Source organism: Phalacrocorax carbo, chromosome 21 (genome assembly GCF_963921805.1).
Source record: "Phalacrocorax carbo chromosome 21, bPhaCar2.1, whole genome shotgun sequence".
Classification (NCBI taxonomy): Eukaryota; Metazoa; Chordata; class Aves; order Suliformes; family Phalacrocoracidae; genus Phalacrocorax; species Phalacrocorax carbo.
Window position 1 is genome coordinate 1,058,397 of NC_087533.1, and position 25,987 is coordinate 1,084,383.

General features: G+C 55.4%; 1 protein-coding gene across 6 annotated transcripts; it reads left to right on the forward strand.

Annotated features, from left to right (window-relative positions):
- Nucleotides 1-3,792: 3,792 nt before the first annotated feature.
- On the forward strand, nt 3,793-25,960 carry ST3GAL4 (ST3 beta-galactoside alpha-2,3-sialyltransferase 4). Of its 6 annotated transcripts, none has more exons than XM_064470852.1 (13): nt 6,962-7,459; nt 12,781-12,850; nt 20,789-20,980; nt 21,495-21,573; nt 22,111-22,192; nt 22,719-22,799; nt 22,904-23,001; nt 23,402-23,462; nt 23,698-23,793; nt 23,876-24,065; nt 24,149-24,292; nt 24,428-24,571; nt 25,010-25,960. In XM_064470852.1, exons 3-13 carry the CDS (start codon nt 20,948-20,950, stop codon nt 25,094-25,096), a joined length of 1,095 nt encoding a protein of 364 aa, XP_064326922.1. In that variant the 5' UTR covers nt 6,962-7,459; nt 12,781-12,850; nt 20,789-20,947; the 3' UTR covers nt 25,097-25,960. The 6 variants fall into 6 exon arrangements, with proteins under 6 accessions (XP_064326923.1, XP_064326922.1, XP_064326920.1 ...); XM_064470850.1 differs by having other exon boundaries at nt 20,849-20,980; XM_064470853.1 differs by lacking the exons at nt 6,962-7,459; nt 20,789-20,980 and adding an exon at nt 3,793-3,930.
- Nucleotides 25,961-25,987: the final 27 nt, after the last annotated feature.

Genomic DNA, 25,987 nt, shown 5'->3' on the forward strand with positions numbered 1-25,987 from the left:
TTGCTGCCAAAAAGGGCTCTGGTTTCTAGTCAGCCGGTAACTGGGGATGTAATTGCAGGAATCTCTTGCTGGCTACCCTGTTTTTTTATTCCTTTCAACACACTGGGCTCTTAAGGGTTTATTTTTTTGTGGTAAGGTGGGGGAAAACCAGATGTGACTTGTTGTTTGCAGGGCTGCTCTGCATGCCACAGCGCTGCCCTGTGATGGAGCGGTCCAGAGCTGGCTGGATTGCAGGTAGCAGCATCAGAGGTGCCCGGGGTTTTGTTCGGCTCATCCGATTAATAAATATTCAGGTCAGGCGGTTCCCTGCTACCTTTTGAGCAGCAGGGAGAGGCAGAGCATCTGGATGCAGCCACATTTTCTTATTTCTCTGCAAAAATGCGATGCGTGGTAAGAAAGCCGGGGTAATCTGTTTGGGGAGTCTTTTTCCCTCATTTCACATCTACCCATGTCCTGGGCAGAGGATGTCTGGGGCCGGAGTTGGTGTAGGAGCTGGGGAGCGGTGGGTCTCGAGATGATTGGCGTGGCTGGCCGTCCCTTGGCTCTTTGTGTCCCTGGGTTTTAAGTTGCCAAGGGGAATTAGTGGCATTCATTTATAGATTCATAGAATCATTAAGGTTGGAATAAGGCCTCTAGGATTATCAAGTCCAACCCCCAACCCAACACCCCCATGGCTCCTAAACCATGTCCCCAAGTGCCATGTTTCCACAGTTTTTGAACCCCCCCAGGGACGGTGACTCCCCCACCTCTCTGGGCAGCCTGTGCCAGGGCCTGACCGCTCTGGCAGGGAAGGCATTTTCCCTCATCTCCAACCTAAACCTCCCCTGACGCAGCTTGAGGCCGTTCCCTCTCGTCCCATCACTGGTGCCTTGGGAGCAGAGACCGACCACCCCTCACTCCAGCCCCTCTCAGGCAGCTGCCGAGAGCGAGAAGGGCTCCCCTCAGCCCCCCCTTCTCCAGGCTAAACCCCCCCAGCCCCCTCAGCCGCCCCCCAGCACACTTGTGCTCCAAGTCTTCCCATCTGGCCAGAATCTTCCCAGTCTGGCCCCCGTCTAGGGCTAGAGTTGATGTAGCAGCTGGGGAGCAGTGGATCTGGAGATGATCGGCGTGGCTGGCCATCCCCTGGCTCTTTGCATCCCTGGGTTTTAAGTTGCTAAGGGGAATTAGTAGCATTAATTTGCTAGTATTCAATTTTTTTTTTTTTCCGATATTGGAGTGCTTTTGGTGCCAAGAGGGAGCTTGGTCTCTCTGCGTGAGGGAACATCACAGTTTTACATACCCACCTTGGTCAGCCTGGGAATGGAGATGGTTAGACACCAGATGGGACTGTCCTGTCACCCAGGAAGCTTCCCTGTTCTTCAGGTATTAAAAAAAACCAAACCGACAACAAACCTGTCTTATAAATAGACTTTCTGAGGGCTGCGACAGACGACTGAGCAGCACATCTTCCGCAGACCATCTCTCTGCTCCTGCTGGAGGAATCATTTCTCCTGGGAGACTAAAAAAGGTGCTGCCTGGCCATCACCCATTCCGTCTGGAAGCAGGGGGAAGACGTGGAGCCCAGGACAGGGGCTGTCCCTGCCAGCCCCGAGAGAAGAGGGCAGGGGGATGCATTTTGATGGATCTATGCCTGGAGCCTTCAAATGATTTATTGAGGTCCTGGGGCTGGGTTTGCAAAGCCAGACAGCGTTTCTAGGCTGGGTTGAGGAAGGGTGAGCCCGAGGTGGTCAGTAGGACAAAGCCGGCTTGTGCTGGGCATGAATCGCCCCATTCTTGTCCTTCTCGAGCAGATGCTGCGAGCCTGGCCGAGGGCATCCCCCTCCTCCTTTATTAATAGATCGCGCTTGCCTGGCTCCTGCTTTGTCCTCGTCACCCTTTCGAGAGTGTTTCGGCTGCGGCGTGATGGTGCAAGGCCATCCCGGCATGGCAGAACCTCTGCCTGCACGCTCCTGGGGCAAGAAAACAGCCCCCTTCCCCGCTGCCGCCGCCGGGGCGTTTTCTAAACCATTTTATCGATGTGATTTCCGAATAGCTTTGGACCGGGTGATGGAAGAGCTCGTTACAAATTCACTTCTCAAACAGCCAGGTTTTCCACCCCCCCACCCCCCCCAAACCCTTTTCTTCTCCAAATTACTCAGCGCTCATCATGCTGAATTAATCTAACTGGCAATTTATCCTTTGTAAATTAAATATTAGGGCAGGGTGTAGTCATTAGCAATGACTAACTACCCAGCAAATGCTCGTGGCATTCTGCTAAGGCAGCAAATACGTTTCCAAAGCCTGGTATTTTTTGGCGGGCTTTAAAAATGCGTCGTCTTTCTGGAGCTGCGGTGGCCACGGGAAGCTCTTTGCTGGTCTTTGGGTCCCTTGGGAGATGGGTTAGCCGAGGAGGTGTGAGTAGGCAACGCAGGCGCCCCGGGGATGCAGGGTGGACACAACCGGTGTTCAGCGCTTGGCGCGGGGTCACCGTCGTTACCCCAAACCTTGGTGAAGCTCAGGCCACGGCACTGAGACCTCTCGGCATGGAGATCTGGGCAAGGAAGCTCACGTGGAGCTGGAGACGCTCCCCGATACTGGGTTTGCAGCTCTGCAAGGGCTTTTACTCTGCGTTCAGTCCTGTGGATGCTGTCCCAGGCCGTGGGGGGATGCTCCGATCACCCCAAAACGAGCCCATCGCACCACCACCAGCAGGAGGGAGCTGGGGACCAAGAATATCCTGGGAAGCGAATCTTTGCAGCCTCTTTATTATCCTGTCTTGGGGGCATGGTAAAAATAGACATTTGGGATGCATTATTATTGCTGGAGTTTTATTGAACGCCATTTATTGTTTTCAGATGCAATAAACCTAGTGGGGGAACCCAAGAGACCGAAGGGTCTAAATATCTTTCAAGCAAATCCCAGCTCTCCCCGCTAAGCTGCGGCCCCAGTAATTACCCCAGGATCGTCTAGGAACTGGTGGCAATTAAAGCCTAATTATGGCAGGCCTGCCTGTCACCACGGGTAAAACTCTCTGCCCCGTTGCCTCGCTTCTTGCCGGCAGGGAAACCCCATCCTCTGTAGGCCGGGGCGAGGATGCTCTTCAAATATTGATGCAGATGTTCAATTAGCCTTGGCAAAACCGGAGCCGTCAGCTCAACAGGTGTTTTATCAATTAATATTGTTGGTGCTGGATGCTTTGGTCTTCAAATGGGGCTGGTACCCTCCAATCTCTTGCTTTCCAGCTCAATAAAAGAGGGATAAACTTTGCTGCCTTCAGCAACGAGCTGCCTGCACCGGAGCCAATATTTCACGTTATTAACTCCTTAAAAATCAACGTTAATATCGCTAATTATCTCCGGGATTGGCAAAACCCCACCCCAGCGCAGGAGGGGTGGATTCTCAACTGTAGAAATAAAAGCCTCGAGGGGGTCGGTTTGGGATGGAAATGAAATCCCATGGGACACCCAGGTAGCCGGAATTATTTTTTTTTCCAGAAAAAAACAAAAAAATACACAATACTTCTGTGAGCTGTTATTATTTGGTGGGGGGGGGTTGGGGAGATTTCTGCCAAGGGAGGGGGGGGCTGAGCCCACCCTAAGTTTGCCTGGGGAGAGGGCTGTGATTTTGGGGGAGGGGGTGGTTGTCCTCCCTCACCTCCCCGCTGCCGGGGGATGGGGAGACACGGGATGCCCCCATCCCTGAGATGCTCTTCCCTCTTTTCCCTCCCTCCCTTCTTCCCTCCCTCCCTCCCTCCCTCCCTCCCTCCCTCCCTCCGCCGCCCATCCCGGCTCTGTGCGCAAGCGTGCCCGCTCACCGCCCGCCCAGCCCCGGGCTGGCTCCGGCATCCCGCACCGCTGCCTGTGCGTGTGTGTCCCCGCTCATCCTCCTCCTCCTCCTCCTCTTCCTCCTCCTCCTCCTCCCGCCGCGCTCCCCCCCCGCCACCGCCCCATGGTGAGTCTGCAGCGTGGGGGGGGGTCCCTCCGTGTCCGCGTCTCCCCCCTCCCCCGTGCCCGCGTCTCCGCTACAAATCCAGCTGCAAAGCGGAAAAAAAAGAGGGGGGGGGGGGGGGAGGCGAGCAAAAACCCCACTTGCTTATTTTTTTTGGGGGGGGCTCCGCGTTGGGAGGGGGCAGAACAGGCAGCGCTGCCTGTTTTGCAGCTCCCAGGCAGGGTTTACATGGGGGAGGGGGTTGCAAATTGGGGAGGGGGGGTTTGAAACTGGGGGGTGTATGTGCAAATTGGGGATGGGGGGGGTGCGAATTGGGGATAGGGGGGTGCAAATTGGAGACTGGGAGGGGGGGAATCCCCGCCGTTAACCTTGGAGCCTCACTGATGCATCCCACGCCGTCGGCATCGACGCCCCAGCGAGCGCGACGCCCCAGAAAGCACCTTTATTTCTGTGTTTTAAGTGGGGGGTTTTATTTAATTTTTTTTTTCTAATTAATGTAATTAATTAGTGCCTGAGCGTGGTTAAACTTCCAGGTGGTGAAGCGTGTGCGGGCAGCGTGGAGAGGAATGCCCCCGCTTTTGCGATGCCCTTCCGGCTGCTGCTGCCCAATCCCCGGCAAAACAAAACCCCATCTCGCCGGGAAAAACCGGCCTTTGGCGTCGTTCCTGCCCACGGCCTCCCCTCAGGAAGGCGAACCCAACCTGAGAGCCCTGGCAAGAGAGTTTCTGGCATCTCCCGATAATATGGGGGGACTCATTTCGATGGGTATTTGCCGTATTAAAGCCCTGGTGCCAGCGTAAGGAAGGGAAAATCCTCCCAGAGGCCCTGGGGAGGGGAGGACGTGCCCCGTGTGTGGCTCAGGACGGTATCGCTCTCGCTGTGGTGTGGGCTGAGGATGATTTAAGTGGTCTGAGCTTTATTTTCCCCATCCTTGGGCATCCTCTGGCTGGTTGATGGATGCGCTCCGGTGGCCTGGTGATCCCATAGGGGTAGGAGGAACTGATCCTGGTATGGACAGAGCTGCCGGGAGCACGAGCCGGGCGTCCTGGTGCAGGATGCTGATAAATCCCATCCCGGCCCTTTGTGTGTACCTGGAGACCTCCTCTTCCACGCAATGGACTCGCTCCTGGGTGGAGATGAGGATGTTTCCCTCAGAACAGCAGCAAAAGGACCAGCTGGGCTTTTCTCCATTGATTTTTCAATGTCAGGTCTTCTGCAGGGTGAGCTGGCGGGGTTTTATTGTTCTGGGCAGCAGAGAACAAAGGAAAAATCTTCCTCTGGGGGCTTTTATATGCTCCTCGGCTTGGACGTCGGGTGCGGGGTGCCTCTTTCCCCATCAGGTTAATAGAGTGGTGCCCGCGCAGTCCTGATGCCCGGTGGGTTGGTGCTGGGCTGCCGGGCGACTCCAGGCCCCGTCTTTGCGAGATGAGCTAATTAAAGTCTCGTGGTAGAGCTTTTGCAAAAGCCCTGCTGAATTTGCCCTGTCTTCTCTGCTGGGCTCTCCTTCCGACCGCTCTTGGAGACGAAGAGGCTGCCTCCGCCAAGGCTTTTCATGGCAAGTGGCAGGGCGGAGTGACACAGGACGGGCACCCCGGCCAGGGCAGAACCCCGGTTTGGTGACGGAGCTGAGGATTTAAAGTGTGTATAGAGAACCTTCTCCCTTTGCTTAATGTAGGGGCTGGAGCAGGCGGGTGGTCCGCGCTGGTCACTGCTCTCGGGCCAGAGCTTTGAGTGGGGGATCAGCCCTGCGGGGGGGATGGATGCGCTGGTGGCCGCAGGCACCTCGCACTTCCCCTTCCCATCGCATTGCGCTTCCCCTTCCTGTTGCGTTGCAATTCCTGTTGCGGTGTGTTGCATTGCACCGCAGTTCGCCGTAGCACGTGCCGGATCCTGGCCTGGGAAGAGCCGGGATCTCGAGTGGATGACTTGGAGGTGGTCTCATCCCAGGAGATGCCCGCCTCCAGCCCCGGTGCTGGCTGTCTTCCTCATCCAGGGAGGTCTCGTCTTCCTACCCCGGCTCCTAACGACACGTCCAACCTATAATGAACTCCCAGTGTCCTTATGAGCTATGGGATGGGATCAGTGTGCTTTACTGGACTCTCCCTAACCCCTGTGCTTAATTACCTGCATCATTAGAGGGCTGCTTGCTCCTCCAGCTCCGGGCAATGATTTAACAGCAACTGCTGTGGCAGGGCAACAAATCCCATGAGGATACGGGCTAAGGGCTCTGCAAATATAAATACAAGAGGAGGAACTGTGTGCCGATGCTAATTTTAAGGGATGTCCACCGTGGAGATCTGTGAGTAGGGTGTCTTCCAGAGCTGGGACCGGAGCATCCTCCTGGCCCCTAGCCCACCTGTGGAGCGCAAACCTGCCCGTGGAGTGAAAACATCTATTTAAATCCATTTTAAACTCTGGAATAACCATACTTATGTCTCCAAGCCTGGGTTCTTACAGCTTGTGTCGTCCTTGTGCTTGTCACCAACATCAGAGGTGGATGCCGGGCTGCCGGACGTGGGAATGCCAAGGCCGGGACCCTCCACGTGCCTGTTTTCGGGGGGTTTCTCAGCAGTTCTCAGACTGAATCCCACTAATTAAAACTGGTTATTTGGCAGTATCTCTAAAGCCCATATACCCTGTTGCTTACTCTCTCTATAAGGTGATGGTCCTGTTGCTTTAGTCCTGAGTATTTCAGAGCTGCTTTGGGCTGGGAGTCTTTTTCTCAAGAGCTTTTCCTATCACACTTTTTAAAAAAAATAATTTATTTTATTTTATTTTTTCCCTCTTTTGGTTGTTTTCTCTGGGTGTGTAGCACAATGGCTGCATAAGGAGTAGGGACATGGTCCTCCTCCCGCAGAGGTTGGCATCCTGGCTTCGCCCGCATCCCTACGGGGACGCTGTCCCGCTCTCCCCATCCCAGGCTGGGGCCGATGACCCTCGTCCGACGCCGTTGGTGACACTGGCGTGAGCGCTTTAGATTTTGCAGCAAGGAAAGGAAATGATTTGATGCTTTCACACTGTTCTTTGCAACTTCTGGTTCTCCTTTTTTAGTTTCTTTTTAACCTCCCCTCGCGCTTGGACACTGGCGGCTTCTCCATCCTCCGGCCACAATCGGCATGTTTACTGAGCTTTTTCTAGGAAAATCCTGCGTCTTCTTGGGAGGGAAAAGAGAAAGGAAAAAAAAAGCCCAGTTCTTGCTGATCTCCTGCATTTCCAGCTGCTGACCCCTCGCATGTGACCGGGGTTGTGCTGGAAACTTTCCTCGGAGAAAGCAGAAAGGGATTTGGCTGGCGGAGAACAGCAAAACTGGAGAAAGAGCCCCCCTCCATCCCGCTTTTCCTTTGGACCAGTGGATGCTCAGAGCGGTTTCAGGCTGGCACAGGCTCCGGCTCCTCTCCAGGATGTGTTTTGCCGTCTGCCGGAGGCTGCCGAGCTGTGGTGCCGGCATTGCTGGCGGATGCTGCTCCTGTCTGGTCCGGCTCCGCCGTGCCGCGGCTCGGCGCAGGATGGTGACTGCTGAGCTGCCGGGAAGGTGGGTGGGAGTGCTGCAGGTGGGAAGGAGGCGGGCGAATCTGGAGGAATCTGGCGGCCGGGGGCGAGATGCTGCACATCCCCTGTGGGTCCTGTCCTGCGATATATTGCTCTGGCACAAATTGAGATGGGGTGCGGGTTTGCTGGCATCACTTCGGCGGCATGCTTGGGACTGCCTGAGCGCACAAGCTGCTGTGCAGGTGTTTATATTAATTAGGGGCAAGTTATTTATATAATATTGGTGTAGGTGTTAACATGTGGTTGGGTATTTTTGGTTTTAAGGTGGTATTTGCATGCTGGCCCTGTGAAAGGGCACGGCGGAGCTGCAGGAGGGCGGTGGCAGGCAGCCTTACCTGTGCCACCCAGTTTGGGGTGGCCAGGTTACCATCCCAGCATGGCACGTGCTCCACTGGGGTTGTCCAGCAGGGGGTGGGATTGACCACACGTGGGTGCTGCTGGTCCCTGTCTCCATCCCTGGCTCAGGGATGGCTGGAGGAAGCTGGGGGCTCCCTGTGGTGTCGGTGCCTTGCAGAGGATGGCCCCATCTAAGCTAGGATGGCATCCGCCATTGGCTCTTCGATGCCATCCTGAGGATGCTGGGATGCTCCTGGGTTTGCTGCCACTCGAGGACCATTGTGGGATGCAGCCGGTGCCGCTGAGGGATGCTCGGAGGTGGGACCCAGCGGTGCCCTGGGTGCAGGGGTGCATCGTAATGCGAGCAGAGCCATTTCAAACTGCGCAGCGCTGGAGGAGGACTCTCCTCCTGACACCACGCCTGCAAAATTCTATCAACAAATCTATGGAGGGATTTCTCCTCTTTGGGGTTTTTTTAGGATGCTTTTATCGCAGATCAGAATCAAGCTAAATCACAAAGCCACGTCCAGGTAGGACTGAGCAGGGAGCTGGCTTTTTTTCCTTCATTATTTGCAGGTTTAAAAATATATATGCTGAAGCTTGTTTGGGATTTTTTTTGTTTTTGTTTTGTTTTGTTTTTTTTCTTTAATCCTGGGTCTGTGAAAGAGGCTTTAACCTGAGCTCACGCTGTTGGAATTCCCCACTGTGCCTGGGAGAGGCTCCTCGCCTCCGATAGCTTCCAGATGCTGTTCCCGCTTCAGCTCTTCCCCTTGCAAAATGTCTCCCCCAGCTCGCCGGCAGCCTCGCCGAAGTTTTCCCAGCCGGTATCCGGCCAGGCTGAGTCAGCCGAGCCTCAATTTCTTTTTTTTTAACCCGAGTGTGATGCCAGCGGCGAGAGGTTGCAACTTGCCCTGTGGCCTTGCACAAGCTGGAGCCCTGGGTTGGATCCTGCGTCAGGTTTTGGGCCGCTTGCGACATTTCCATCAGGTGGTTTTTTTAATTTCCTTCTTAAAAAAAAATAATATATATATATATATATATATATATATGAGCCAGGCTGGAGTCTGGAGCTCAGGGTCCCTGCTGCATCCCCTGCCTGTGCTGCCGAGTGGGCAGAGCTTCCCTGAGCCCCGAAATGGGGGGAATCTGAGGCAGGAAAGTGCTGAGCGAGAGTTGAAGCCGCTTTAACGCTGCAAACCTGTGGCTCTGGGGCTTTGCTGATGCCGTATGCACGCCGCCAGCCGAGCATCCCCACCGCAGATAATAAAACACCCCTGTCTGGGTATTAAAACCCTGTCCTGGCAGCTCCGTGGCCGTCGGGCTCGTCCAGCCTCCCCCGCGTGGGGTTCGTGGGGTGGGATTTTATGGGACAAGGATGGATCCGGGCCCACCTGGGTTGGGAATGGAGGAGAGCACCGGGGCATTTTGGGGAAAAATGGGGTGGAAAGCGCATCCCCTGGCAAATTTGGCTTTAACGTCCTTTGGCATCCTTATGGTCCTACAGCAGCTGCAGCAGAGCTGGGGCTTCCCGGGCCCCTTTGCTACCTAATTAACAAAGTCGCTGCTTAATTCCAACTGCATTTACAAGTTAAATTGACAGATTATCTGTATTATGCAAATGCACATTTAAATCTTAATTATTTATTTGCCTGGCTCGCCTAAATGCGTGGAGTGTCTGTAAATCAGCGGCTTTAAGCCTGGGGATGCTCTTCTCTTGGAAGCACAGAGTTTTGCTAAGAAATAAACACAAAATAAGCTTTTTTTGGTCTGATGGGTGATGCTAAACACCCCAGCTTGGAAACAGCTCGTGGTTATTTCTTCCTTTTTATTTTTTTTCTTTTTGTTTTTTTTTTTTTTTTCAAGGCGGGGGGTTTGTCACGGGAGGCTCGTCCTTAAATAGCAGTGGTTTATTTTTAGGTTGGTCGCTGCTTCGGATAATCCGGCTTGGCTGGGCAGCTTTGCTTTTCTTCCCATTCTCAGGGATTTAGTAGAAATAGGTTTATTACATCTTCTTTTTAGTTTAAAAAAATTTAATAAATTTAAGAAATTATTAATTTAATTAAAAAAACCCCCAACAACCCAACAGTTGGGGTGGAGGATGGGGGTCCTGCTGGTGGTGGCTCTTCCACGCTCTCCCAGCCAGGAATAATCTGGTGGGATGCTGTGGTGAGGATCAGCAGGGGAAACTGCTGAAAAAAAAATCACATCCCACACTGGAATCACACCTTTGGCTCGGCTCAAGGATGGCCGGGAAGCGGCCGGGCTATCTCCCATGAAATAGCTGCCGAATGAGTAAGCTCCTGGTCCCGGGGCGATAGGGATCAGGGTGATGTGAGGGATGTGCCAGGCTTGGAAACACCTCGCTCATGCCAAGTAGAGATGTTTTCTCTGTAGGAGGAGGATGAGCTCACCTGGATTTTCTTCCCCTCCCAGCCCGGCTTTTGCTCTCTTCCCCCTTGGGAGGTAGTTTTAGCCGAGGGAGACTGGCGCTGGCGATGGAGTGCCGACAGACGGACAGACGGACAGCTGCCTTGCTTCAGGTCTGGCTGGTGGAAGGAGGAGAAATGCTGTCTCCATATACCCCTCCTTCTCTTTTTTAACAGCTCCCGGGGAGGGTCCGGTCCTCAATGGGGAGGATGATGGATGGGAGGGATTCGGTGGCTCGTCCCTGCCCATGTCACCTCTCGCCTGTGCAGGTCTGGGAAATGCCCGTGTCCCCCTGGGGATGCTCCTGCACTGGGGCTGAGCCCGTCAAAGGTCTGATTCTGGCTGCCTTTAATAGGGGAAAGGATGTGGCTTTTTGTTTCCTTCTGCCTGAAGCCACCAGCATCCAGGAGGGGAGACGTCGGGGAGCGAGCACAAGGTGCCTTTTGCCCCCCTCAGAATTGGAAATCGTTATTTAAAACGCAGCCTGGTAGGCAGGAAGGGAAACCAAGGCAGCTGGCGTAGCTGGGAGCCTGGGGAGGAAAAGGAGCAAAATTCAGCTTGTTTAAGATTTTTCTGAGGGCTCTGGGATATAGGACGTTCATTTCCTGCTGGGATCAGCTGCCAGATGGGTTGAGCTGCCCGCGGCGAGCGGTGGAGACGGCAGATCTCGACCTGGTGGACCTCTGAACTACGATGGGCTTTTCCCGGACCTTGGGCTGGGAATGGTTGGTTCCATCAACTGATGGTGGGGGGGGATCGCCTGGGAGGCTGGAAAACAATCCTGAGGAGACTGGCAACCACCCGGCTCCCAGCTCTTCCAGTCGAGCTGGAAAGACCAGCTTCAAGCAAGACCTCGGATCCTCCCCAGCAAGGCCCATGTGCTTTAAGGGATTGCGATCTCCTGCTGATCCAGGGCTGGAGCGTCCTCCTGGGAGGATGCTGTGGGGATGGAGGCATCCCCTTGCCCACCCTCAGGCAGCTCTGAGCATCATCATCTGTACAGGTAGGGGCCGATGCTGTGCTGCAAAGTGCTTTAGCAGAAGCTCCCCAGGGAGAGTTTAACCTCATTCGTGAATCCTATAATTCATGGCTCTAAATAAAAAGGCTCCTTGTCAGCAGCGATGACGGATGCTCCGGTGGATTCAGGGTTGCTGGGAAGACCCTGGTGCAGGAAGGTGGATATTTTGGGCACTTGGAAAGTGGCCCCAAGTGCACCTTGTTTGGCTGTTGATTGCCCCAAGCCCTCTGGTTTAATTGCTCCCCCCAGCAAATGGTGGAGGTAGGAGAAAGCAGAGCTGCTTTGGCTGGAAATGTGGGAAGATGTGGCACCGGGATGGAGCCACCCCTCATCCTCCCAGGGTGTTTGTGGAAAGCCTAGTCCCTGGGGAGGAGCATGCCGCCTTGATGATAGGAGAAAGCACTTTCCTTCCCCATCCCTTGCATGCGGACGTATCCTCTTTGTTAAAATTAATGGGGCATTAAGAGCGGCACATGCCTTGGGAAGGCTTGCACCAGCTTGGTGGCCCCCAGCATCTCTCCCCTTTGCTTTTCCCAGCTGGAGGAGATGAAGAGAGTTAAGGAAACCTCCTGCCCTTCAGAATTTCCCCTCAGAGGCATCTTTTCTGCCTGGGCTCGAGCAACAGCTGCAGAGAGATCCTTGCTGGTGCTGGGCAGGTCACCCTTCCCTATCGGCTTTGCCTTTCCTTGCACTGAACTGGGCTGAGCTTGTTCCTCACGGGGATTTTTGGGGAGAGCTGTGACTCCCACCATCCCCTACCCATCCCACCAGGCAGGGAGGGAAGAGCAAAGCTAACTCCCAGCTGCTAAGTGAGACAGCAATGGGCTCACTTCACCTGGCTGGCTTGTTTTCCCCCTTCACCCCACCGTGCTGCTCAGTGGCTGAGGTAATTAAGCTGGATGCAGAGCAGCTGTCCTTGCAGAGAGGCTGTTTTCTGAGAGGCAGGATGGCAGAAAGATTTCTGTGCATGGCAGTTCCTCAGCAGGGCTTTTCCTTCCCCAAATCATAATGATACTACAGTGCTCAGTTGAGGATGTGTAACTTGGAAAGTTTTGGGGGAAGAGATGCTGGAGATGTAGAATTAAGGAGCGTCCCAGGACAAGCAAGGCTGCGTCTTCTTTTTGCTGGGAGAGGGCATCACCTGCTTCCTAAAGATCTGAGTGAGTTGCAGAAAGGGATTTCGGGGCATGGGGGGAAAGGTGAACAGATGTTGGGGAAACCTGCAGTGAGGTCCAGGCTCTGAACCACCACGCCTCCTCCTTAAAAGCAGCTTGGTGCTGCAGGAGGTGGGTGGCTTTGCAGAGAGCTCAGACATCCTCTGCGAGTGCAATGGCTCGTTGGGGCCCTTCTGCCGGTCCCCTGGGGCTGGGTCCCCGTCGGCGCTCGGACCTGCTCTGCTTGGGCATCAGTAGGTATCCAGTGGATCTTCTGAAGGCGGATGGCCGCTAAGCGAAGCGTCCCTTGCGTGCTGCCGGTGTGGGTTGCTGTAGCCCTAAGGATGTTCTGCCTTCTCCCTTTGGCAGGGGAAGAGAGGATGGCCTCGTAGATCCCGCCGAGCTCCTGCCTGCTCTGCCTGGACGAAGAGAACGGACCGTAAGTATCTGTGACCTCCTGCCAGCTCATCGCCACCCTGAGGGGGCCTGGCTGCAGCCTCTTCCGCTGCCGGGGATGCTGGAAAAGGTCTCCCCGAGACAAACATCCCCGTCCCGGCATGACTGATGGGGTTAACAGAGCAATCAAAGTGATGCTGGGGGTGCAAAATGATGGAGTGGGTTGTTTTCTGGGTATTTTCCCCTGGGGCCCTTAATATGGGAGGAGAGAGCAGGGGAGATCGCAGAATCACAGGTTGGAAGGGACCTCAGGGATCATCTAGTTCAACCTCAGATGCGCAAGCGCACTGGTGTAGGGGCAGGGGGGTAAATCCATCCTGCTGCTTCGCCCCGGAGGTTTTGGAGCCAGAGGACTAGAGCTCAAGGGTGGGGGTTACCCTGGGGGTTGTCCTGCCCCAAAACTGGCCGTTTGCTGGTGCAAAACAGGAGGTGGGGAGGAAACAGCAGGGAAACCACAGGGCTGCTGTAGCGGGCATGGGGTTAAGGTGGCACTTGGAGCCTTGCAAAAGGGATGGTGTCTGTGCAGGCAGCTTTTGAGCCCCCAAAAGGGGACCCCCGTAGTCATAAGCCCTTGGGGATGGTAGCTGCCTGCAGGATAACTCAGCCCTGGGACTTGAGATCCCTTAATTTTCCACCTCTTTTCACTGGAGAGCTGGGGATGAATCTGGGTGTTGATGGGGGATGGGCTGGAGCATCTTGAAGGTTTAGTTTTTTACGTCCCTCGAGTATTTGCATCCCTGCTATAAGGGAGCGGGTGCTCCCTACAGATGCTTTGCCTGCCGCTCCTGGAGGAGCAGGCAGTGAGGCGAGGCTGCCTTCCCCCTGCCTGCACCCCCAGATCGCTGCCTTCCCTTTTCTGCTGCTTTTTGGAAGGGGTTAGACTGAAGCATAGGTCTGAAGCTGCTCTCGCCGTTGCCGCCCACATCCCTGGGCGGTCCCCGAGGGCGGAGGTGCCGGCGAGTAAACACAGCAACAAGGTGACAGTGGTGGCAAACGGGGGCTGGCTGGGGCAGGTGGGAGCTGGGGGTGGCTGGGCCCATGCCAGGGGCTCCTGAGGCTCGGTGATGAAATCCCATGGGTATAAAAACATCACGGGTAGGTGCCCACCTTTGTCTCAGTAGCGTGGGGTTGTCTGCCCATGGGTGGCTCAGCTCTCCTCTGGCAGCTTGGCTATAACCTCTGGGTTGTAGTGAGCAAAAAGGGTCTTTATATTATTTTTCTAAATAGGAAAAGAGTGATTAAACCTATATAATAGAAATAATAGTATATAACCTATAAGAATGTAGCCTAACCCACCGAGGAGGAGCCCTGTATCTCCTTCAATGGCATTGCCTTACCCTGGAGACACGGGATGCTTGGGCATACCCACGCAGCTGGTGTTTCAGGGCCGTAGGAAGAGATTTGGGTCCCATCCCTGTGTTTTTCCTGCTGCAAGAATTAAAATAAAATAGTGGGAGAGGAGAGGATGGTGGCAGCGCCGGCCTCAATTGGGTTTCAGCTCCCGAGCACGTTAAAACCAACAGTGGCGTGGAAAAGCAGGAGCAGCGTGGATTTATTCTGGGGACCTGGTGCTGTGGAAATACTTGTCTTACCTGAGTGTATTTGCTGTTGCCACCTCTAAAATGTCACCCTCGTCGCGGGGAAATACGTTGTTGAGGCTTACGTGCCAACGAGGGATTTTTTTTTGCTTCCCTTCCCCAAAGCTTTGGCCAGGTTACTGTATGGCTAGGACACCACGGGCTAGGGAAACCACCCTGCCTCTGCTATCAAGAGGTAATTAAGATTCCTTTGAAGTGACTTGCAGGGCTCTTAAAATAGGATAAATATGAGTATTGGTGGCACAGGCTGGCTCTCTGTGCCCTTGATGGGGCAACGCCCGGTGCCGAATGGGATGGATTTTTGCAGTGCTGCGGCCTAATGAGCTCCTGCATCCCCCAGCCCGCTGCCTTTGCAGGTCGTGCTCTTGCGATTGCTCTGCCCTGCCGTTTTCTGGCTGGTGCAGGTGGCCCTGCCTGCACCTCCAGCACCCCTGGGCCCGCCCCAGCATCCCCATCCCACCGCAGCATCCCTTGTGGGGGGTCAGACCCAGACCCTGCTGCCTTTTGGGCTTGCAGCAGTGGTTGTTTTCAGTCCCACGAGGTTTTTCTCCTGACCGTGGGTCTCTGTTTCCTTCCCAGCTTGGAAAAAAAAAAATCCCTGAGCACCTGGAGCTCACAGCAGCCGGGTCGAGGAAGCTTTGGGATGCCAGGCTGAGGATTTGGGTACCTTTGATGCTCTGCCAAGCCCAGGCAGCTCCTTGAGTTGGCCAGATTGTTTCCCCGGAGGATCACCCTGGCCGGCCGCCTCCCAGGTTGCGTTCAGGCTCCGGCACGCAGTGGTTTTGCCGAGGCAGGATGCGGCTGAGCCTGTGCGGGGGGTAAGCTGGCATCTGCCAGGCTCCTCCGGCAATCCCAGCCCTACCGCGTGGAGAAAACCGGCGGGATGGGGGCTTGGAAGGTCCCGGGGCTGTAAAATGCTTCCTTGGGTGGTCGATCCTGGTTGTTGTCCTTAAAATGGAGTGCAGGGTCCGTCCTGCTGGTCCCCGCAAGGCTCCGTGTGCCTTGAAGGCTCAGGAGAGATGGTCTGGCTGGGGTCAAAGGCTCTGTGCTGTCCCGGCCGTCTGTCCGTCTCCCTCCTACTGCCAGGAGTGAATCCCTAGGGATTGTCCTCTGGCATGATCCCTTCAAATCCACCTCTGCTCCAGTTAAAATTAAATGCCTGTTTTTTTGGGGGGTGAATGGTCAGAGATGGTCATTCTCTGACGAGCTTCCATCTCACCCGGGGAAGCTGGACTGGGCAGCTCCGCACCCCGTGGATGTGCGGGGTGGGATGAGATGGTGGGAGCACGGGAGAGGTGTCCTCGCCTTGTGTCACGCTTCGTTTTCCCAACCCATAGGTTACCATGGAAACATAAAAGTACCCAGAGCTTTTGCTGTGCGGCCTGCCGGTCCGCGGATGCTTTGCTGGGATGGCAGTGGGTAGCTGGGATCGCTGCCCACGCTGGGATGGGTGGGGGGATTTATAGTCACCCTCTGCCTTTGCACTTGCTCCACGACTTTAAATGCATTTTTCTGCCCTTTTTTTTGTGCCCGCTGCCGCTTTGTGGATTGACGTGACTGAAATCTGGAGACGTGGGATCTGGCTGGAGCCGCTGAGGCCGTGGCGGGAGCTGGGGATGGATGGAGATAAAGGGATGGGCTCCTGCGAGGTCACCCCCGCAGCAGGAGGGTCGGTCCCCGTTGTTGTTGTTGGCATCTCCCAGGGGCTCGGTGAAACCGGGAGGCGAAACCCTGCTCTGGATCGGAGGGAGGTGGGGAATCTTGGCGAGGAGCTTCACAGCATCCCGAGGATGGGGCTTTCTCGCAGCGCCAGGCAGGGGAAGGGGAGACCTGGCTGCAAAGACTGGGCGGCAGCGGGGCTTTTAAGTCATTCAGCGATAATATTCAACCCCGGCGGCGCTTGCTCAGATGCTGATGTGGAAGTCACGGACACAGCACACGATCAGTATGATCAGTTTATTACAGACACAGCGCAGTTAATATAGCTCTGTAACCACCTTATCACACACAAGCCTATTGTTACTTGGTCAGTATGGCCTTGGGCTTTATCATAAGGATAGCCACGAGCAGCGTCAGCAACTCCCGAACGTGGATTGCCCTGGTTTTGCTAAATTGGAACGAGACATTCCCACGATGATATGGGATATGGCCCCTGTTGACAGAGTAGCGTCTGTGGCCAACCTTGGAATTTGTAACTTATTAGGAAGACGTAATGCCATCCTGCACGTTCCCATAATAAGTTTGTACAATGCCACTTTGTAAGTCTTGGAAAATACGAAATCACGTTTGTTAGTAACAGCTACATCCATTGGTTTTAACCCATATCCTGCTCGCTTTGTGCCTTTAAAACCGCGGTTGACTTTTGTGACATCCTTGAGGCCTTCTTGTTCACAGGCAGATTAAGTCCGCGCAGCCCGAGCCTGGATTGTTCACTACGTGTCCTTGGCTTTCCAGATATTCCACAAATCCCCCTTTTTTCTTTTGAGCAATCCAGACTCCAGTCATCATGTGCTCTACTGCTTTCGTGAAACACTTAAAGACACATCTTAATATTAGCACAGTTAATAATAATCCTAATAATAACACAAGCCTGTGGGTAATTAAATCTCTTACCCATCCTGAGATACCTAACCCAGTTAACCATGAATCAAGGCCTAGAGAGCTAGTTTTTAACTCATTGGTTAGTTTCTTAAGTCGATCTAGTTGCTGGTAAATTGAATTGGAGTTATCTGTAAGGTTCATTCAACACATACCTTCTAACTCCTCACACCCATGACCTTGGGCTAAGAACAAGAAATCTAGGGCTGCATGATTTTGTCAAGTCACATGCCGTACCGAATCTACCTCAGTTAAAAGCCCACAAAGCGCTAATGTTGTGGCACTGTTCCGTTTCGCTAGCCAGCAGCCTAGTTTGTTAAGCGTGGCAAGGCTCTGCTCCTATTAGCATCTGAGCCTGTACCCCAAACAGAGGATTGCCCTGCTGTCGAGGTATCGAGGCTGCCCTGTCGCAGGCAGTCTGCCAATGTTGGAAAAATCGTAGCTGCTGCGAGGGTGGCAACAGCATCCGGACAATCATCCTAGAGTCATAAGGAGTTAATAACTGTGAGGGAAAAAATGTGTTGTAACACGGACTGAGTATATGGCGATTTTAACCCATATTGAGTAACAGCATTTTTGGCCTCCTTCAACGCTTTCCAATCCAACGCTTCCCACACCCCTCTCCCATTATTATCTGCTACAACTGGGAATGCCAGTGGCAAAAACTGCCCTTCTATCACGGCATCTCGAATCACCCCTTTCCATCGCATGGATGGGTCTCCCACCCCCCCCGCCAACGACCCTTGCCCAAATACCGCTGGCGCTGGCATCGGTGCAGGAGCACTGGTCCCACCCGGTGTTTCATTTGGGACGAATGGGTTAGACCCCGATGGTCCGGGGCATGGCACAGACAGAGGAGCTGGTGACTTTTCCGGCGGCGCTCCTAGGCGAGCCTCTAAAGTTTCCAGCCTTTTTACCAGTTCCCGCAATTGCGCATCCCCCAAACCGTTTGCTCCCCCCTCCTCCTCTTCGCAACGTGACGGTGGAGAAGAAGGTGGCACGGGAGGGTAAAGTGAAGCGGTTGGCGCCGGTGAAGAGGGTCGGGGAGGTGGATCGGCGTCGTCACAAATCCGAGGACTGTCTGACTGTGGTGCATCTGGTGGTGGTAGAAAATCTTCTGCAGCTTTTCCCTCTGGTGCCGGTACATGTGTGGCGGCGTGGGCTGTGGCTGCAGTTCCCGCTGGGATTCGGACCCCCCCTGCAGCGCGAGCCGGGGTTGTGGCAGGGATCGTTGGACCCTGGAACGGCGTGCCGGTTGCACAGGCGGACCCGTCGGCTGGAGTCAGAGCCGCAAACGCAGGCGCCACAGCTTGCCGTTCAGCCCTCGTGCTTTGCAATGTTTCATTAATCAACCTCCACACGGTGGAGAATTTCCTCGCCTCCCTGGATCCTTTACTTGTTTCTTCCCACAGCTCTGCCCCTATTTTTTCCCATGTTGAGACATCAAAGGTGGCTCCAGCTGTGGGGATCAAGTCTTTTCCCTTTGCCCAAAGCAGCAAAGCCTTCGGGGTAGACGAGTTGTAACTCAGCCCTCTCATTGAGAGGATATGTTGGAGGAGCTTAACCACTGCTGACTCTTCTTTTGCCATGGTGGACCCCATCTCCTCCCCGGCCGCCCGCCTGATCAGGGCGAGATCTAATCTTTTGTGCTAGTGTCTTCCCGAGTGCCCGGGCAGCACTTACCTACGGCCGGCTTCCGCACCCTCCGTCTTCGGCTCCGTCGGAAAATCCAGCTCCCATCCGGGGGTCCCTGTTCGGCGGCACTTGCTGACGCGGAAGTCACGGACCCCGCACACGACCAATATGATCGAGCAAATGCCAGTTTATTACAGGCACAGCGCGGTTAATATAGCTCTGTAACCACCTTATCACACACAAGCCTATTGTTACTTGGTCAGTATGGCCTTGGGCTTTATCATAAGGATAGCCACGAGCAGCGTCAGCAACTCCCGAACGTGGATTGCCCTGGTTTTGCTAAACTGTAACGAGCCACTCCCGCCGATGGGATGGGATATGGCCCCTCTTGACAGAGTAGCGTCTCAGACATCAAAGAGAGGGGCTTTCTCGGTTGCTTCTTCCAAGCGTGGGGAGCTGAATCCACCTGGGACTTTCCTCCCCCCGAGCTCGAGGGCTTGGCAGGGGCGGCGATGCCCCGCACCGAACACGTGGGAGCGGTGGTTGAGGCACGCCGGCATCCCTTCTGTGAGAGGGGCGAGCACCGAATCTCACCCCGCCGGGGACTGGGGGATACTGCATGCTCCGAGGGTGCTGTGGCAGCTGGGACGCTGCGAGGACCAGGACCCTTTAGCATCCCTCTGCCAGCTCGGTGTCCCTGGGACAGAGGGGGATGGCTCCAGGTGCTCAGATATTCCTGTTTTAAGGAGCTGCTCTAGTCTGGGATGCAGATCTGGTAGCATGAGGCTGGGGGGACCGTGAATTGACTCTGCCTTGGCCTGGGCATGGGGGCAGCCTGTGCTCTGTTTTGCTCTGCATTCCCCGGACGCATGAATGCTTTGCTAAACAGCGCGTGTTTTCCTTGGGGATTATTAGCTGTGTTTCTCTTAAATGCATCAGGCTCAGCTTGTGCGTACAAGCTTGGGAAAAGATCATAAAGCCTTAAAAAATATATTTAAAAAAAGCTGTTGTGTAAAAGCAAACACCAGGGGTGAGAGTGGATTTTCCCAGTGTCTTAAGCTGCAGGGAGGGGTGAAGCACGCTCGGTGGCAAGCTCAGCTGGGTGGTTTGATGCTGAAGGAGAGAGCTGGGGGGGTGAATTTGGTGCTAAATTTGGGTCCCAATGCCTGGCAGCGCCCCGGCCCTGGGCGAATGGAGGTGCTCAGGCCCCCAGGGAGCATGGCCAGCCTCCAGCTGCGGCGGCAGATTTCCCCTCGGGGACTTTAGTGGCCAGTTTTGCTATGAAAAAAACATCCCAAGAAAACACAAGCTGCTTTTTAATTTCCCCCTAACTTTATGGTTTTTTCAAACAGCTGTAACATATAAAGGGCTGAGACCCCCCAGCTCCTCGCATTTGATACCCGTGTTTTAGGGAGGAGAAGTGCTCTGGGGGGATACAGGTGCTTTCCCAGGGGACCACCTCACCTGTCCCTGTCCCCATCCCTCTGCTTTCTTGTCAAACAGACAGTTTTCTTTGCTTCGTATCCTTCGTATCCTGGTTTAATTGTCCTTAATTCCCCTTTAATTGCCCTTCCTGCCTGTTTTTCGGGAGCTGGTGATGAGGAAGGGAAGGGCCTGGCTCTCGTGGGACCGTCTTTGGTCCCGTTTCTCCTCTTCCATGATATATTTTGCCCAAAAGCTGCTGGTCTCGACTGGTTCTTGACTGGGTGAGGACTTGGCCCCGTTGGGCGGTTGATACCGGTTCATTAATGGCACTTTGTTAGGTAGGGTGGGGTGCTGAGATGGGCACACGTGCTCCCCCCCCCCCGCCCCAAGGTAACTAATGCCCTGAGACCAGGATTTGCATTCCCCAGCAACGGGCGTGCACGTTTCCTCTTGGCTGGTTATTTAACAGCTCCTTGCCCTCTCCTCTTCCGAGACGTGGCCAGTCCAGAGTGGGGAGCAGCTCGGTTATGGGTGGCAAAGCCAAGACCTACTTAGAGTAGGATTCATCCTCAGGGAGCAGTTTATCGGGGAGCAAAGTCTCCTGTGTAGCCCATAACTTTTCCCAGCTGGTAAGTTAATTTTCCATCCTTGCCGTGTCACGACAGGATGGGGTTGAGCTGGTCCCGGGGTGGCTCCGACCACGGCTCTTTGCTGCCTTATTCCAGGAGTGAGAGGTTTTGGAGGAAGAAAAAAGTCACTCCGCTTCCCTGACCGGCGTTTGCACATGCATTGAGCTTGCGACATCCCCTTTTCCCCGGGCCAGGATGGTTGAATCGAAGGTTTTGGAGGTTTCCCAAGTACGTGATACTCTGCTTTCATCCGTTTGGCTGCTTCTGCCCTTTCTGCCTGGCACGGTGGCGGCATGTTTGGCTTCGTACCTGTGGTGGCTGGTGCCAGTTGTATGCTTGAGCCAGAGCTGGGCTTAAAATCTCCCCCAGGTCATCCCCACGGGCATTGGTTTGGGCGCTTTGGGGTTTTTGCCATTGAAACCCTACCTCGTTTTTCCTCTTCAATTAATATTTTTTTTCCTTTGGAATTTCAGTGTTTAACCTGTACGGCCGAGGCTCCTTGGGAACCGCGGCTGCTTGCCTGGCTTTTATAAACTCTGTATAAATCAAACCTTTGTTGGCTGCGGGGCAGAGAGATGTGAATTTAAATGGAAATAAATCCCTTCGGGAACCCTCACACCCGCTTGTCCAGAGGTGTGGTTGGGGCAAGCGGGGGGGCGATGCCTCTTGGATGGGGTTTTCGGGGATGGCTCTGATGGGTTCTTGACTTCATCTGGTCCCTCTCCCTCTTTTCCCACTCCAGGTGACCGGCGGCAGCCGCGATGAGAGCTCCGGCCCTTGCCTGATGCTTCTCCTGCTGATAAAAATGATCAACAAGTCTCGTGAGTCCCATGGTGGGGGGTCCCATCTCCCTCTTTCCAAGCAGGGATGGGGGTGTTGGGAATCTGCTCTTGGAAATTTGGCTTCAGGGGTAAGATGGAGCTTTGCTGTGGCTCCAGCCGGGTGATGCAGTGTTCCCATCATGGGCAAAGTCACCCCGGGGAGAGAGATTTTGGGGTCCTTGGTGCTCCTTGGGCACCTGGTAGCCCTCGGGCTTTGTGGTAGAAAAACAGGGTGGAGGCACCCAGAAGGAGGGACGTGTTTGTGCAGCCTTTGACACAAGGCGGGCAGGAGGAAACAGCACGGTGGCTTTTGGACCTGGGACAAAACCAACACAGCTTCATCTTGGAGCTGCTCCTCCCAGGGGACTGTGCCAGCCTCTCCCCCTGGGGAGGAGGCTCGGCCGGGGACGGCTTCGCCATCCTGGATCTGCCAGGATGCTCCTGGGGGGCTGCAGGTCCCCAACACCCGATCATCCAAACCCCAGGGTACCGCCTTGATGGTGTTTTTCCTCTTCCCCCCGCTCTCTGGGCACGCAGGAGGGAAGATACTCGGGGTGCTGGTGCTGTTTCTGGTGATGGTTTGGTACTCGATCTACCGGGAAGACAGGTACATACAGCTGTGAGTGGCTTTTATTAAAGTTTAAAGGACCTCCTGCCCTTTCCTTCACCCTCGGGAGGTGGCATCCTCCCCCTGTCCTGCGCAGGGATGCCGGAGCATCGTCTGGATCCTGGGCGACCAGAGAGAAGGCAACTTCCTCTGCTGCTGCCGGAGGAGGGGGAACGCAATACGAGGTTTCCCCCTTGGTGTATGCTGCAGGGTTTTCGGCAAATGCCGGTGTTTTTCCGAGCCTGGGAGAAAGGGAAAACCCTGCTCCCTTCCCAGTCCCGGTGACGGTGATGGAGATGGGGAAAGCGGAGAACATGAGGTTTATGAGCAGGGGAAGAGAGACCTCTTCCGATGCAAGGCTGCAAGCCCAGCATTTAAATAACCCAAAGCAGAGCTGGCCTTAAATCTGGCCGGTGATATCCCCGGCGCTGCTGGCATGGCTTGAGCCCCGCTGCGGTGGTGCCCGAGCTCCCTTTGCTGGGAGGGGGATGCAGAGGGACGGGCATTTTTTTTTTTTTTTTAACCTTTTCCTTTACAGCTTTTATTTCCCCGTGCAAGAAAACAAGACGATGTGTCCCCTCGGGGAGGTGGAAAAGAAAGCGGCGCAGCTCATTGGGAAGTGAGTATCCGGGTTGGGAGCAAGGAAGGGCGGGGATGTGAAGCCAGGGCCCTCCCCGTGCCGTCCCCCTGTCCTGGTCTCACCAGCCCTTTGCTCCTCGGCAGCTACACGAGGGACCACCCGCTCTTCTTGCAGCTGAAGGACTATTTTTGGGTGAAGACACCGTCGCTCTATGAGCTGCCTTACGGCACGAAAGGAAGTGGTAAGCCTTGGCAGCCCTTGCTGTGGGTTTCTGTTTGTCCGTCTCTCCTTCTTAAAAACATCTGTGGGTTGATTTTTGTTTGCAGAGGACGCACAACTATTTTCTTTTTCCCTCCTCCCTAGCAAGCCATTTGCTTGATTTTTAGACTTTGCGGCACGTATCTACTTGCCCATGGTGTGTGTAGCTTGTGTGCATGTTGCCCTGTGCCTGCCTTTTAAACCTATAAAAGGGTTTTGGGTGGGCCAGGCTTTACTAAGCCCCAGCCAAGGATTATCTGCCCAGATCTGGGGGGAGCTGGGATTAACGACAGGAGGAGACCCGGCAGGGATGGGGCAGCACCCAGGGTGTTGTAGCAGGCAGGAGCTGCCTTGCTCACCTCCTCCTTGCCCTTGCTTTGCAGAAGATGTTCTCCTGCGCTTGCTGTCCATCACCCACTACTCCCTGCCCGAGAGCATCCAGAGGTAACACCGGGGTGGGTTTTGGGGCTTTTCTGTCTGTCTTTTCATTGTTGCTCTCTTGGGGTGGGGGGAAACTTGCACATCGTGGGCCCAAGATTTGGCAAAACGAACCTCTGCAACTCAGGGATGGTGGACAGGGCACAGGAAGCTTTGCAGAGGAGGGTTAAATCCCCGCCTTGGAGGTTTAAAACCACTGTGGTTTAGAGCAGCTCTGGTTGAGACGGCCTTTCTCTCGCAGCCTGAAGTGCCGGAGGTGCGCGGTGGTGGGCAATGGCCCCCGGCTCCGCAACAGCTCCATGGGGGAGACCATCAACACGTACGACGTTGTGATCAGGTACCACCCGGGGTCCGTCCCACCAACCCCTCCCCAGCCCCGCCTGCGGACGGGGTTTGACACCTGTGATGTCCCCCCCAAGGTTGAACAACGCCCCAGTCCACGGTTATGAGCAGGATGTGGGCTCGAAGACCACCATGCGCCTTTTCTACCCCGAGTCGGCCCACTTCAACCCCAGAACGGAGAACAACCCTGACACGTTGCTGGTGCTGGTACCCTTCAAGCCCATGGACTTCCAGTGGATGGAGGCCATCCTCAACGACAAGAAGAGGGTAAATGTGGTGGGGAAGCGGGTCCAACACTCGTCCCACCTCACCCTGGGGACACACCACTGGACATCTCCATCCTCTTGCAGGTTCGGAAGGGGTTTTGGAAACAGCCCCCGTTGATCTGGGACGCCAACCCAGAGCAAGTGCGCATCCTCAACCCTTATTACATGGAAGTAACTGCTGCTAAACTGCTTAACCTCCCCATGAAGCAACCACGGAAGGTCAAACAGGTAAGGGGTGGGGATGGCTGGGTGCCCTGCACCCCTCTGAGGGGTGATGTCCTCCCTGCTGCCCCCCCTCCCTCCACAGCCATCCCCATGCAGCTTGCTGAAGGCCTGTGGCTTCTCCTCCACCTCTCCCTCCAGAAGCCCACCACGGGGTTGTTGGCCATCACCTTGGCACTGCACTTCTGCGACCTGGTGCACATCGCGGGCTTCGGCTACCCCGATTCAGCCAACAAGAAGCAGACCATTCACTACTACGAGCAGATCACGCTCAAGTCCATGGCAGTGAGTATCTACCCCCTGCTTTTTGTCCATGTTACCCCCAGTTTTTCTCCCAGGATGGGGGGGCTCAGCCCAGGAAAGCAGCGCCCTGCCCTGTTCGGGGACGCCGAGCACTGCGGGAGGCTCTCCCCACAGGCGTCCCTCGCTCCCCTTCCATGATGGGTGTTGAGGTCCACCGTCAGATGGTCATCATCCAACTGCTCCTGTAGCCTGATGTCTCTGCAGTCATGGTGGAGAGTTGGATCTGGTTAATGTGTGAGCAGAAGGGCTCAAGGGCAGGGGGTTTGGGCAGGGAGGGTCACGTCCCTCCCTTTTGGGGGGGGCTTCTCATGTCTGGTGAAGGCGTAGGGTCAACTCAACGCTGGTAGGGTGGACAAGGTGGGGGTCTGGGAGGAGGGCAGAGGGAAAATGCGTGGTCACCCCCTGCTCCCTGTCCTGCAGGCGTCCGAGCACAACATCTCGCACGAGGCGGTGGCCATCAAGCGGATGCTGGAGCTGGGTCTCATCAAGAACCTCACCTACTTCTGAGGGTGCCGGGGCTGCGCAGGGACGGCATCCCCCGCCGTGGAATGGCGGGACACGGCGCCGGCACGGCTGGAGTTGGCCGAGGGCAGAGCATCCCTCTCACTGCCTCCACCTCGCCCTGGGACTCTTGAAGCGAGCAGGGCTGGGGCTGGGGCGGGGGCTGCGCTGGACCGTGGGTCCCCCGGGGTGGGGGTGGCTCTTGGGGGGGCGCAGGGAGCCCCGCGGGCCTGTGCCGCAGTGTTGCGGCCAGCGCCTTTTCCTACCGATGTGCTAAAGCTACCGTGGACCTGGAGGGGACTTTTGGGGTGGGGGTCACCCCTCCCAGCAGGCCTGGGGGGGCGGAGGGGGCAGAAGCCCTTGCCCTGGGCTTTCTCTTTCCCTTAATTCCCTCATATTCTGACGAGGGCCCTGCCAAAGGGCTGATAATGGGGGGCCCTGGTCCCCCCCCAGGGAGCAGGAGCCTTTGGGGGCCTGCATTGCCTCCTCCCTGCCATGGTCCCCCCCAGATATTTAATTTTACCCCCCTTTTTTAAAAAAAATCTGTTTTACTGGGCAGCCCTGGCCTGTGCCTTAGCCCTGGCAGGGTGTGGGGTCATCCCTGCAGCCCCCCCGGGCGGGGGCACCGCAGGGTGCCTGGCCTCAGGGTCTGCTGGGGGCCTTCGGGAGGGAGGATGGTCATGGTTTAATTTAATTAATTTAAAAGCTTATTTATCGTGGAGCCTCCCCCAGGGTGTGCGTCCCGCTGGTGTTGGTGATGGGTGGCCTCGGGTTGGCGGGGCCCTGAGACCCCAATAAAGGTCCTGATGAGGCTGGGCTGGGTGCCCTCGTCTCCGGGCCATGTCCCCACGTCCATGCCCGTGGCCCTTACCTGCTGCGTCCCCATCTCCTGCGAAG